Below are 13,208 nucleotides of genomic sequence, written 5' to 3' on the forward strand. Positions count from 1 at the left end.
GTTTTCCTCAGCTCGACCATTTTTAAGTAGTCTACACTCTTAAAAATAAAGGTGCTTCACGATGCCATTGAAAAGCCTTTTTGTCTTAATGGTTCCATAAAGAACCTTTCTGTTTCACAAAAAAAAAACAACAAAAAAAAAAAAACCTTTCTGTTTCACAAAAGGTTCTTTGCGGCGAAAGAAGGTTCTTCAGATTTTAAAAACGTAAGAAAGATGATTCGTAAAAAAAAAAAAAAAAAACTTTAACTGTTGATGTCATCGCTAGCGTATGAAGGACATTTTAAGCACCTTTATTTTTAAGAGTAGAGCTCCTAATTTTTATGCTACTTGTAGTATATACAAATGTCTGTTTGCAATGTTTACTTTTGTTTATAGGGTATAATGTTCACTTCTGTCAGTCTTGTGTGCTGCATGATGTTAAAGACAAACTTTTGTTTTGACGAAGTGAATGCACTCTAAAGTAAAATAATTGTAAAAAAAAAAAAAAAAAGTTAAATAAAATCACTCAGTTATGTGTTTCACCAAATAGGGTTTATTTTCAGTCAAAAACCAACATAATTTTCAGCCGCTGAGAAAAGAGAGTTATTTGGTGACTGTCGTTATTGATGACAGGAAAGTTGGGGAGAATTTGTCCTCCCTCAGCCCCCCCCAAACCCCGTCCAGCGTCATCTGTAAATCAGACACTGGTACAAGGATTGGGAGAGACCGAGATGGACGGTCAGACTGAGAAACAGAGAATAGTAACATGTTATGAACTCAATTGTTGAGAAAGTTTAGATGAGAAATGATAGAAAAGGTAAGTCATTAGCAAAAAAAAAAAAAAAAAACAAGAAAAAAGGTATTCTGACAAGACCAAAAAAGAGCAAGAGGAAATTCAGATTTATGAGAAGGAAATGAGAGATTAAGAAATATACAATTTGGCAAATATTCAGGGTTATGTACCGTTGAAAGTGTACACCATTTTTAAAGATCACACTGTCGTTCATCAACAAGAAATTACAGAAAATATCAGTACAGAAATGAAAATAAAATCTGTAGTTACCACAGAAGCCTCTTAGCAGCAACATTCTTCATCGTCCAAAGTTGACTAACTCTCAAGCTTTTTCTTTCTACTTGTAAATTCATATCTGTCCGTGCAACTATGTTTTTCTTCTCTGAAGCTTCATCTGCTCTCTGATGTCTTACCTCAGAGTTATTTCCTCTTTAGCAGAGATGATATGCTCTCGCGTCTGCACCCTCCTTCACTTGCTCTCTTCATCTTGCCTGTCTTTATTTAGCTGTGCACGCTCTTCTTCCTGCCTACCCTCTGACCTGTCCTGACTGCTTGTCCCTCTCTCCGCTCTGCACTCCCTCTATCTATCCCTCGCTCGGCCACCCTATCAGCCCAAAATCACTGTTCTCCTGATCGTGAGCCAATAGGGAGCAACACAGCTGGGTGAGGCACTTCCTCTGTGACAGGAAACCAGCAAAGAACTCTCAGAGAGACACACACACACACACACACACACACAGAGAGAGTTTGGTGGACTCCAAATGTGGTGCAAAGTTCAAACTGGCTACCCCTCACTGAAAAAAAAAAAGAAATGTATCTGAATTGTTCTTATTGTTTATTTACTATATAGTAAATATAGTATATAGCTATATAGTAAAGGAACCCTAACCTGTGTGCTAGAATTGTAACATGACTAGCTTTACTTTTGATTATCAGGCCCAACTGCCATGTGCCCAATATTTTAATAATTTTGGATTAGAAAAGGATCTGTCAAATGAGGCGAGTTGCTGGAAGAATATTCTGGATTCTGAATCAGCAGCATTCATGCATGGCATAATGCTGATTAACACCAAAAGCATTTTGACCTTTGTTTTCTTTTATAAAATCGACATTAGTGTGAGTCACTTATACAATGGAAGTAAATGAGGCCGATTTGGGGGGGGAGTTTTAAAAGCAGAAATGTGAAGCTTGTCATTTTATATCTATTTTTGTATTTTTTATAAATCTGTTCACATTTTTTGTTTATATATTTTTTTTGTTAAACTTGTTGTTAGGTTATAGGGTTTACAGCATTACATTTCATGGTAGCAATGTGGTTAAATTGGTTTTTATTATATATGCACATACATTTAGAGAACATATATTTATTTATTTATCAGCTCTAATCAACTTTATGCCACAAATGCTGTCATCTGAGCTTAACTTGTACTCAAAAAGAAATGTCCTTTTAAAATCTAAACGATAGTCAAATGCATCAGAATTTGTCTCTGTCTCATTCAGCTGTCCCAGGGAGGTTTGCATGAGAAACAGAGGATGTGAGAACCACAGGCCACGACTGTGTGCAGAGGGCAAGAGATGAACAGATAGAGGGAGGCGTAGAGATGGAGCGATGAGTTTGAGGGAGGAGACCCCATGTTCACACAGACTAGATAAAAGACTGACTGGGGACTCAAGGCCTTATGGGAATAGAAGAGACGTGACTATTATAGTGACCTCTCCTCAAACGAAGAAATTTGCGTGCTTTGCCCTCCACAGCACGTTAACATCAACCTTAATTAAACTCATCAAGTGTAGTGCCCCGGAAATTTGCAGGATAAATCTCAGATTTGGGCAGAGTCAGACCTCTAAGTGTATCTGTTCCAGTTTCCTGATCGGCATTGTGAGTGCCCTAAGGAAATTCTGTTCAACCAAGTTTCATTTGAATCTATCTTTGGTTATTATGTGCAAATATATAACCATGTGTCAATATTATCAATATTTGTGTTCTGGTATGTGAGATGAAAATATCTTATGACATCAAAGTTATTCATAACTGCTGTGCTGTCCGAGTCCCTGTGAGAATAGCTTTGTCAAAACATTATTTTCAATGGGTGTGGTGATGTAAGTAACAAAAACAGGAAATCCACCAGCACACAGGCAGGAAATGCTACTGTTCAGTGACAGTAAGAAGTAAACACAACCCAAACGGCCGCTAGTTAACCAATTCACAGTTACTCTAGAGAAAAAGATGAGAAAAAAAAAAAAAAAAAAAAGGAATTCATTAGAGTGTTCTGGGATATGCACCAAGAATTAAAACTACTTAAAATGAAAATTAAAAATAATTTGCATGATGCAGACTGAAAACACAGGCAAAAACACATGCATGTAGTTCTTTTCAATGTTATATTTTTATTTCAATGTTTAGTAATTCCACAAAAGGGTTTACACTAAAAAGTTCACAATTCTAATGATAAATACATGTTCAAATGTTATCACTGTCTCTCTCTATTGCTGTCTCTCTCTTTCATATTCACACACATTCAAACATACAAACCTACAGTGAGTTCATGGGATCTGACGGGGAAAAAAACCTATGAATGTTACAGAGTGATGAAATAAAGCAATAATCAATTCACAGTAATGTCCATTTAACAATGTACAGTAATAAATCATTAACTTCAGTATATTACACATGGTCAGTATGTTTGATTGTCTTTGCAGCCTTTTGCAATAATGTATTTCGATTGTCATTGGCAACAGCTATTTCTATTTTTCAGTTTTGATTCTTTTGAGCTACTTTGTGCACTTGATTGATTGTCACTGCTTAGCTTGTGTATTAGCTTGATTGTCATTGGTTTCTCCCCCTCAGTGCAATATTATGACGGCTGGTGACTGATGGGACTTATCTAAATCTATCATTTTCAGTACCATCAATCTACATTACCGTTCGAAAGTTTGGGGTTAGTAAGATTTAAATAATAATAATAATAATACTTTTATTCGGCAAGAATACATTAAATTCATCAAAGGTGACATATAGACATTTATAAATTTACAAAATATTTTTATTTCAAATAAATGCAGTTCTTTTGAACTTTCTGTTTATCAAAGAATCCTTTGGGGAAAATGTATCACATTATTCAGCAAAAGTGTTATTTATATCGATAATGAGAAATGTTTATAGAGCAGTAAATCAGTATATTAGAATGATTCTGGAGAATTATTTGACACTGAAGAATGGAGTAACGATGCTGCAAATTCAGCTTTGCCTTCAAAGGTATTATACTTTAAAATATACATATTTAAATAATAATAAGGTATTTTAAGTTTTACAGATATTTCAGCATTAACTGTATTTTTAGTCAATAAATGCACCCTCTATAAGAGCATAAGAAACACTAAAATATCTTACCAAACCCAAACTTTTGAACGGCAGCTACAGAAGCAGTTTTAAAACATCCTCATTTTTAGACACATGTAGTTTATCACATTGATTTTAAGTGGCACATCAATTAAACAACATTTTCCCGTTGCATCAACATGAGGCAAGGTGTTGGCCTCAGCTATTTTTTTAGATGTGCACTGTTTTAACTCCAGTAGCTGAGAATGTTAACCAGACTTGTTTGTGCTATTGTCTGGCATGGTGCTGAGTACAGAACCATGCAGATCAAAAAGGCTGGAGTCCATTTTCTCTTCCATCTGTGCAGGTTAGTGAGCTCCACGTTTTTATTTCTTCCACAGGATTATGGCTTACATAGACTGCTTCCCTGATGTGTACATAATCTAAATAAGTAGGGTTTCCTGACACACGTTTTGTTAAATAATTTGCTCAAAGTCGCTGATTGAAGCTCTGCTGGTTTTGTCTGATAATGATAAGGTGTGTTTTTACTGCAGCCTGGTCCAGTACTGCCCTAGACCATGTCCCAGCTCCTGATCACTGCCTTGAACTGCAGTCTGCCCTGCTGCGGAAACACCGGGAAAGAATCCTGGAAGAAACACAAGGCCTTTACCAGTGCGTTCTTCACTCGTGGCAAGCTCTAATGACTTATTTGTAACACAGAAGTGGCTAAACCATATTCACACACTGTTTGCTCATGCTGTGTTTTGGCCTGTGGATTGCGATGTGAGGGTGGAGTATGTTACAAAACGTCACTCACCTGTGTTTGCGCTGGCCGTGGGTGGGGGAGGGAGGTGGGGAGAGGTGTAAGATGAGGAGTCAAATTTACGGGAGAGAGGCGGGAGGGCAGAAGGAGAAGGAGGCAACATGCAGGAGTATGTTGGAGTGGACTGGGACGGCAAAGACTAAATGAGAGAAGAGCAAATAGAGATAAAAGATTAATCTCATTTCATTTAGAGTATCAACAGATTCAGAAATATAATCATTTGACAGCTTATTATGCGACAAACACCTCTCATAAGTGTACTCTGGGGTTTTTATGATGTTTTAGATCAGGGTGTCACAGACAGAGCAGCAAACTGGGTGGGTTGCTATAATTGAAAAGAGTGCATGAGGTATATGATATGTTTGTTTGACTACAGGGAGCGCATTTATGGACTAAATCGGACCTGTTGAACTGTAAACCTGCTGTATACGTGTGAGTGATTATTTTTAGAAACTACAGCAGGCTGCCTTTAAGTCCATAAGAAACACCAGAGAGCGCTCTTGAACTATTTCAAATAAATTTGAATGTTCGGTTTCACCTTTCAGTTGCGTAATACGTGTGTGTTCTTGACTTTTTTGTCTGCATTAATTACCATTGTAGAAAAGCACTTTGTTTTGAATGCTTTAAAGAAACAAAAAGGCGGATGTTGGTATGATTTCGAGGGCATCCTTTTTTTTAAATTAAGACATTAAAAACAAATATTGTCTTTGATAGAATAAAGTTTATTTTGCACACAGTAGCCTAACCGACTGTAGTTTAAAAACGTTTCCCCCCAAACAGTTATCACCGGTTTGTGTAACCGATAAAGTTAGTTTGTGGGGCATTCTAATTTCGAACGGTTTGTGAGATTTGTAAACAGAACACAACCCGGTGGCTCGCGCATGATAGAACTTTAAATGAATATTAAACGCCAAAATTAAATAGGCCTATAATAAGTAATCATTACTTTTCCCTCTCGCGGCGTTTAAAACCTGACTTTGTTAAGTGCTACTCAAAATAAGTTATTTTAAAGAATGTTGGTAGGCCTTTGCAGACATCAAACGTTTGCTTTTGCGCGCCACTAGGTGTCAGTATTATAAGTCAAAACTAAAATGACTGGGTACATTATTCAGTAGACTACTGATGTAGAATTACATATCTGTTTGGATAGACATCTTGCCTATCAAGATAATATGGTATACAGCCGGGGAAGGTCATCATGATTTACCTGCATACTGGAGAAGACAGACAGAGAGCTATAGCCTGAGAGAGACGAATCACTCCGACTGTGCATTGAGCCTTAAAAGAGAGAACACAAGAGGATAGTAACAGTAACAACCACAGTTATCATTACTCCTACTACTACAACTTATCAGCGTTTATGGAGGCTTTGGTAGTACTGTATGTAACAATCAATGCAATACAGAACTTTTAATTGATATTTGATTCGAGGAGTTTGAAGAAAGAGTAGTAAAAAACAGTTCGAAGTGAACAAACACCAATTTATCATGCATGAAAATAGGAGAGAAAGTAGTGGAGAAACCTATCGGTCAGATGTTTAGCAAAGCTGTACTTGTTCTAATATTGTGAAGTAAGTCATAAAAAAGACATACCTGAGCTGTTGCTGTGATGGGAGTGATATACAGGGGAGGTAAAGGACGTGTTCAGGGGTGTATGTGTCTGAGAACAGGAACTGGTTCCCCCTGATCTCCTCTGGTTTCTCAGCTTTTCCTCTCTTCTCCACTTAGCTCTCCGATTGGAGAACCATACCTGTCAATCATCCAATATGGGTCAGTGCATGATGGACACTGTCTTTATGTATTGTTTAAATAGCATTAACACCATAAAATCTCAAAGAGAATCATGGAAATATTTCACAAAGCCAGTATCACCTGAATTCTGGCCTCTGGAAGATCAATCTTTGCAGCCAGTCTCTCTCTAGCAAAGACATCTGGGTAATGAGTCCTTTCAAACTCTGGAAAACGGATTTAACAGAAGACCAAACATTTAATACAAGCAGAATTGCTCATTTTTATTTTTGAAGGGATAGTTTAACCAAAAAAATGAGAATGTTGTCATGTAGATCCAAACCAGTGTGACATTCTACTGTAGAACAATTAGAACCCCACTGACTTTCATTGCATGGACAAAAAATGCAAACATTTTTCAAAATATCTTATTTTTTGTGTCCCACAGAAGAAAAACGTTATTCGGGTTTGAAACAACATGAGGATGAGGATGAGAAAAAAAAATTACACAAAATGTATAATGTACATGAAAAGTATAAGAAAAGGAATGTGGCAGAATATTAAAAAGATCCATCGTTCCTAGATGCAAAAAAAAAAATAAAATAAAACAATCCCACACAAATATATCCTCTCTATGACTCCGATTATTTTGCATAGAAAGCTCAGCGCGAGCCAGCGCTTTGAGTCACACCTTTCTCCAGGGCATCGATCTGCTCCTGGGTGAAGCTGGTGCGGTTCCTCTGCAGCTTCCTCTTTAGCTGCAGGTGGAGCTGCGACTCGTCCACCTCATCCCTCTCTCCCTGCACCACTCCTTCCCCTGCTCCGGCCATCTGCACATTCAGATCTTCCACACAACCATCTGAGCGCAAGAAAAAACCATTCAACTTCAGAGAGTCTCGTAAGAGTGCTGCGTTTCAGTGTGCAAATGTGTGTTATCACATGGACAGAACTGTCTCTTTGAAGACTGTAGCTCTAGTGCGCTGCAGCATCTTGTCTTGGACAGTTTGACCTTATTTGCGTACGTGTGAATAAGCAGCAACTGTATTATGGGCATCTAATTCTGTGTCTAATGTCTGCTCACTTCAGTTCCGCCTCCTGTAATGAAAGCGAGGATGTCAAGGCCAGAGACTGCCGTGTTTGTATGTGGGTGTACATGCGTGGCTGATGGTGTAGCTGTTGGCTCCCTCTGTTTGTGCTCAGTCAAGTATAAGAATTGCTGGTTCACCCCAAAGCTGACTTCACAAACACAAGCAGACATCCAGCGTACATTCACACACAGAGGTGCTTTACTAAAACATAAAGATATGACTTGGTAATGCTCATGTACCTGTCCCATGTTGGGGAGTGATGGTGTCGGCCGGGTGGTACCAGTTGTTTGGGCCGGTCCAGTTGGAGCTGTTTTGTAAGTTCAGCATGGTCAGATTGTCATACATCAAATGTCACCTGTGAGAAAACACTGACCCTCTCCTTCTATCATCCAGACCACTCCAACCCTGAATAAAGGACGGAAGAAGTAAAACTGTGAAAAAATGTCATCGGAAAAATAAAATACAATAAATTCAGTATTTATGTGCAGTAAACGCCTCTTGTATTTCATTCTTTAGGCCTGTGTTGTGTCAGCTATTTAGTATTGCATTTCCATGGCTTTGATTGGCTGATTATGTAATTTTTTTCTAACAGAGAATAACATTTCATTTCATTGATTCAATTATTAATAATTTCACTTAACAGTGAACACATCAGGTAACATTTCTTTATTCATTTTTAATGTTTTGATTTTCAATAATGGTCTATTTTTCTTTGTTTCCAACATCTCCCTGCTATAGTATACCAACAACAATGCCATTGTATTAGAAAACAAAAAATATGGCAACAAAAGCTAACATTTTAGTAAAAACCTATGTTTTAGTTTCGTGCCAACCCTGTTATTATCATATTCATCCATTTTTTTAAATAATGAACTATTCCATATTTGTCATAAAGACATCAAGGTCCTTTCAGAAGTTAACTTTCCAATGACACGTTAAAGTCCAGTTACCGTTATCCATTTACACTCAAAAAAATAACTCTTTGAACGAACATAAAAAAATCATGGAAAGGATTTCCACATGATTAATTTGCTTTATTTCAGCATTATGCAACTCTGTTACTCCAATTTAATGTACTTACGTTGGGTCAACTTAATTTATTAAGGTTGATTCAACTTATTTACTATGGTTGGGCAAAGCTTAATTTAATAGTGTCAGTCCAACTAATTTGCAATGTTTTGGACAATGTTTTTAATAATTAAGTTCATTTTACAAAATAAGTTTAAGTAAACTTAACAAACCTTAATAGAGTCAACAAACAACAAATGAGTTAATTGTACCTGAAAATGTTTAATAATGATGACATAAAATTGGAATAATGCCATTTTAGGAATGCCACCCCCTTGCATTAGGATCATGAGCAGCTGATTAATATTACTTTTCATTCAGACCTTTCTGTAATTACTGCTTATCAAACATATCACAAACATATTTAAAATATAAAGCAACGTTTCAAACTATTTGTTTCTTTGTTTTTTTTTTTTTGTTCTAAAACTTAATAGAACAATTTAATTGCTATAAACTGTATTACTCATCTACCTATCTAATGGTGCTACACTTCTCCAAGAGGGTGACAGAATAACAATTACCCATAATACACTGCAGAAATCCTCAGCCAATGAGATGCAAGTCTGTGTTGGTTTCATTAATATGTTACTTTTAAGCAAAAATGTTATGTTGGCTGAACAAATAATTTTTAAGTAAAGTTGACAATACACACTTTTTGGTTGAATGAACTAGATTAAATCAAGTTCACATTGTTAAATAATTTTTTTTAAGTAATCATAACATGAACGGATTAAGTAAAATTAGCAAAGGTGAAAGTACATTTTTTTGAGTGTATCTTATGTTTTATGTATATCTTAAAATGTCAACCCTGTTTTCATGATTTTTTATAGTAAACATTTAAAACTATTTAAAACATATAAATTCCAAAATGGTTATGTTAAAAAAAATCTTTCTGAAGGAATAGCTACACCCAGCATTTATTAAAATGTTGTAATTTGTCTTGAGACGACACAATGCAATTTCTTAACACTTAAAAAATTACTTGTATAAGAAATGTAATTAAAATCGTCACAACTGGATCAAACTAGCATGAATGACCCATCTGATGTCTTTAAAGTATGTTTCGATTGCATCTTAAACTCTCTTTATCTGTCTCTCCCTTTCCCACGTATACACATACATACATTAACCCCCCCCCCAGACACACACACACACACACACACACACACAGAAAGAGAGAGAGTGAGAGAGTTCATTACACACATACAGCGAGTAATTAAGAAGTACATAACTTCTAGTCTGACATCGTCGTACACACACGCATGACTGGAGAGAGTAATACTGTCAACTAATGTTAACAACAATACACACACACAGACACACACACACATGCTACACAACAGAGAGACACACACTCCAACAAAACAAAGAGATAATTATAGATACACCACACACAATGGCACACAATCCATGTTTTCGACTACAAACTCTGACTACACAACAAAGCTCAGTCTGAAAATGGAGGCATGACGACACCAACCAGAATACAAGTGCATTTAAGTCACACACACAAAAAAAGCCAGCACCTTCACATAATTTATAGAGCAGTGTTCAGCTAAATAAATAAATGCTGGTGAAGAGTTAGTAAAAATATCACTGCTTCCACTAATAGCTTTACATGTAAAACTACTAAAATACACAGAAAGGAGGCCATCATCATAAATACTATAGATCTAGCCGTTTAAACAACCTAGAAGTGCTTGTATAATAATATTTGCATTGGTTTTGAGAGTAAACCATGGCCCTTAAAGGCAAAGAAGGATCTAGAACCGAAGGAGAAACAAAATATAGAGAAGTGACATGTAGCGGAACAACACAGATCAGGGTGCAAGAAACCAATGCATTACAGCTGTGTTTATTAATATATGTGTTCGATAAATAAAATGTAATATATATTATTGTTATGACAATACATATGTAATAATAATAAAGATATAAAACATTATTAGAGCTCAGATAAACTCAGGAAATGAACAGTTAAATATTGAGTTAAAATCATTCATATGCAAATGCTTCTTTTATATACAATACTTGCTGACTTATGTATAAAATAAAATATACAATGAATTTATGAAGTATAATAGTAAATTAATAAAGAATAATAAAACCATGCTGACGTGTATATAGACGTAAAAATGTGGTTTTGCAATAACTGAAATAAACTAGTAAAATTAATTAAATATGACTTTGTTATGACTCTCAAGCAAAGACAAATACAAGCACATCTGAATTATTTAAATGTTGCCTTTGGTGGTGTAACACAACATATTGTTGCAGCCTATCCCAAACAGAAAATGTCAAAGGTCAAGTCTTCCATAACCTTTCCACAGTTAACCAGTAATTTCCCCAAATCGATGTAGTTTTCCCATGAATCTTTGGATGTCTCAGTCGTGGTGTCGGCAGTGAAGGCAGGAGACTCACCTGGTAGATGAATGAATTGTAAAAGTGGTCCACACTTGCTCAGTGTCTCTATCACTTTCTGTTCATCCCTCTCTCTTTCTCTCTGTTCTCTTGCTTTGTTAATGTTAGACTGTGTTCGAGAGAGAGAGAGGGAGCATGGGAGGAGAGGAAAGCGAGAGAAAGATGGAGAGAGTTAGACAGGGCGAAAGAGAGGAGGCGAGGGAGGGGTAGTGGGCTACAGAGAAATGCATCTGCAGGCACTCTGGTCCTTGAAGCAATGAGGGAGAGAGGGAAAGAGAGAGAGAGGGATGACACACAGAGTCAGTGTCAGTGTCAGGTCTGGACTTAATGCCAGGAAAAGGGGTGATGAAGTGAGAGAGAGGGGTGGAGGCAAAAAAAAAGACTGTAAAAGAGGAGACAAAAAGCTGCTTCTAAAGTATCACAAAAGCAATTCGTGTTTTGAAGATAAGGACTTCCAGAAATGGCTAACGTAAGAGCTGCGAGACCGCCGCAGATCATGCACCTGCTCTGATGCACTGCTGAGATCAACACAGATGTATATTTTTTTCAATTCAAGTTTATCTGTATAGCGCTTTTTACAAAACAAATCGTTACAAAGCAACTTTACAGAAAATTATGTTTCTACAATATTTAGTAGTAGCTAGTAGTTTGTGCACATTTGACAGGATTTTAGAAAAAAAAAACAACAATGTATATGAGAAGGCATTTCTTAATTCAGATGTGTTCCTATGAAATCATCAAAACGTGGTATGCTGACATAAATTAAGCATTAAGCCTTTGATTTAACATAAAACATACAATGCATCTCAGACTAAAAAAGTAGTTTTGTTTGAACTACTTAAGAAGAGAAATTGCACGCATCACTCTGTTCTCTGTACGTTCCATGCTCGCTAGTAAGATTACATGCAAACATAAGGAGATGCTCTCAGACTTGCGTGTGAGGGCCTCTCTTCTATACACACGCACACACACACACACACACACACAGACATCAGAGTGAGTGTATAAAGCATGTTTACCCTCCACTGCACTTTGTGACAATCCCAATGCTATATTTGCATATTTTATTGGATTAACTTTCAAAACCAAAGAGTCTGTGACACGTTAAAATACGAGAGAGAAAAAACAGAAAGAGAGAGAGACTTGGAGGTCTGATACAGGAGACTCAGCCAACACTACTTACTTACAACATGACAGTTTTGGTTCTAGTTAATATGAAAGGTTCAACTTAGGCAAATAAATATGAGGCCTCTTTATTCTCACTTTCGAAGTAAGAAAAAGGATCAAAGGGGTTCATACTGAATCAGAGAATCATGAGCTCTTTTATTGTGTACGGATTATGTTTCTTTTTTCATGCATTCAATCTAAGGTAAAGGGCTGGGATCCCCTATGAATTGTTATATTACTTTATTAAAGGTTAGTTATATTAACAAAATCTTAATTTAAAATGCTAAGAAACCCCACTAAAACTTAGACATACCAAAGATACACATATCAGCTTAGACAGGAGGGAATTTGTAGAGGACAAAAAAACATTTTGGATAAAAGTTTGCCTTGAACACAAAAATGCAGAGAACCACTGACCATTTTCTATATGCTATGAAGTTTTATATAAATATTATGCAAAGACTTGGAATGAGGAAGTAGTATGTCAATAAACAGAGATTACTTATGGGGTCAGAGTAGATCTACACAAATATTACAAGGATGTTCATCTAAAAATGCTAATTTTGTCATTGCTTACCAAGTCTTACGTCTTTCCAGATCTGTATGACTTTCTTTTGTGAGATATTCAGCATGTTCACACTGCCCTTTTCTATAAACTGAAAGTGAATGCTGACTAAATGAGCTGCCAAGCTTCCAAAATGATATTGGTCTGATCAAAGCTATTGTATTACTTCAGAAGACTTAGCGCAGGAGTCGTGTGGACTGCTGGTATGTTACTTTTATGGTACTTTTAGGTGACTTAACAGCCTCTAGGCACCATTCA

General features: G+C 36.4%; 2 protein-coding genes across 3 annotated transcripts in view; both read right to left on the minus strand.

Moving 5' to 3' along the window:
• Positions 1-1,197, minus strand: part of LOC127953808 (uncharacterized) — a 45,448-nt gene extending 44,251 nt beyond the window's left edge. Inside the window, exon 1 of one of the 2 annotated variants that reach the window (XM_052553124.1) lies at positions 1,043-1,196. In XM_052553124.1, the coding sequence (XP_052409084.1) occupies positions 1,043-1,067 (25 nt within the window). In that variant the 5' untranslated portion in view covers positions 1,068-1,196. Of the gene's footprint in view, positions 1-1,042 lie in introns of both variants that reach the window. The other variant, XM_052553126.1, reaches the window with a different exon arrangement.
• A 1,943-nt stretch (positions 1,198-3,140) lies between these two features.
• Positions 3,141-11,550, minus strand: LOC127953818 (paired box protein Pax-6-like). The gene is made up of 8 exons (XM_052553141.1): positions 11,219-11,550; positions 7,969-8,134; positions 7,333-7,500; positions 6,786-6,868; positions 6,507-6,663; positions 6,122-6,192; positions 4,909-5,053; positions 3,141-4,737 (listed from the first exon to the last, which is right to left on the minus strand). Exons 2-8 carry the CDS (start codon positions 8,072-8,074, stop codon positions 4,637-4,639), a joined length of 831 nt encoding a protein of 276 aa, XP_052409101.1. The 5' UTR covers positions 8,075-8,134; positions 11,219-11,550; the 3' UTR covers positions 3,141-4,636.
• Between the last annotated feature and the right edge of the window lie 1,658 nt (positions 11,551-13,208).

This window comes from Carassius gibelio, chromosome B3 (assembly GCF_023724105.1).
Source record: "Carassius gibelio isolate Cgi1373 ecotype wild population from Czech Republic chromosome B3, carGib1.2-hapl.c, whole genome shotgun sequence".
Classification (NCBI taxonomy): domain Eukaryota; kingdom Metazoa; phylum Chordata; class Actinopteri; order Cypriniformes; family Cyprinidae; genus Carassius; species Carassius gibelio.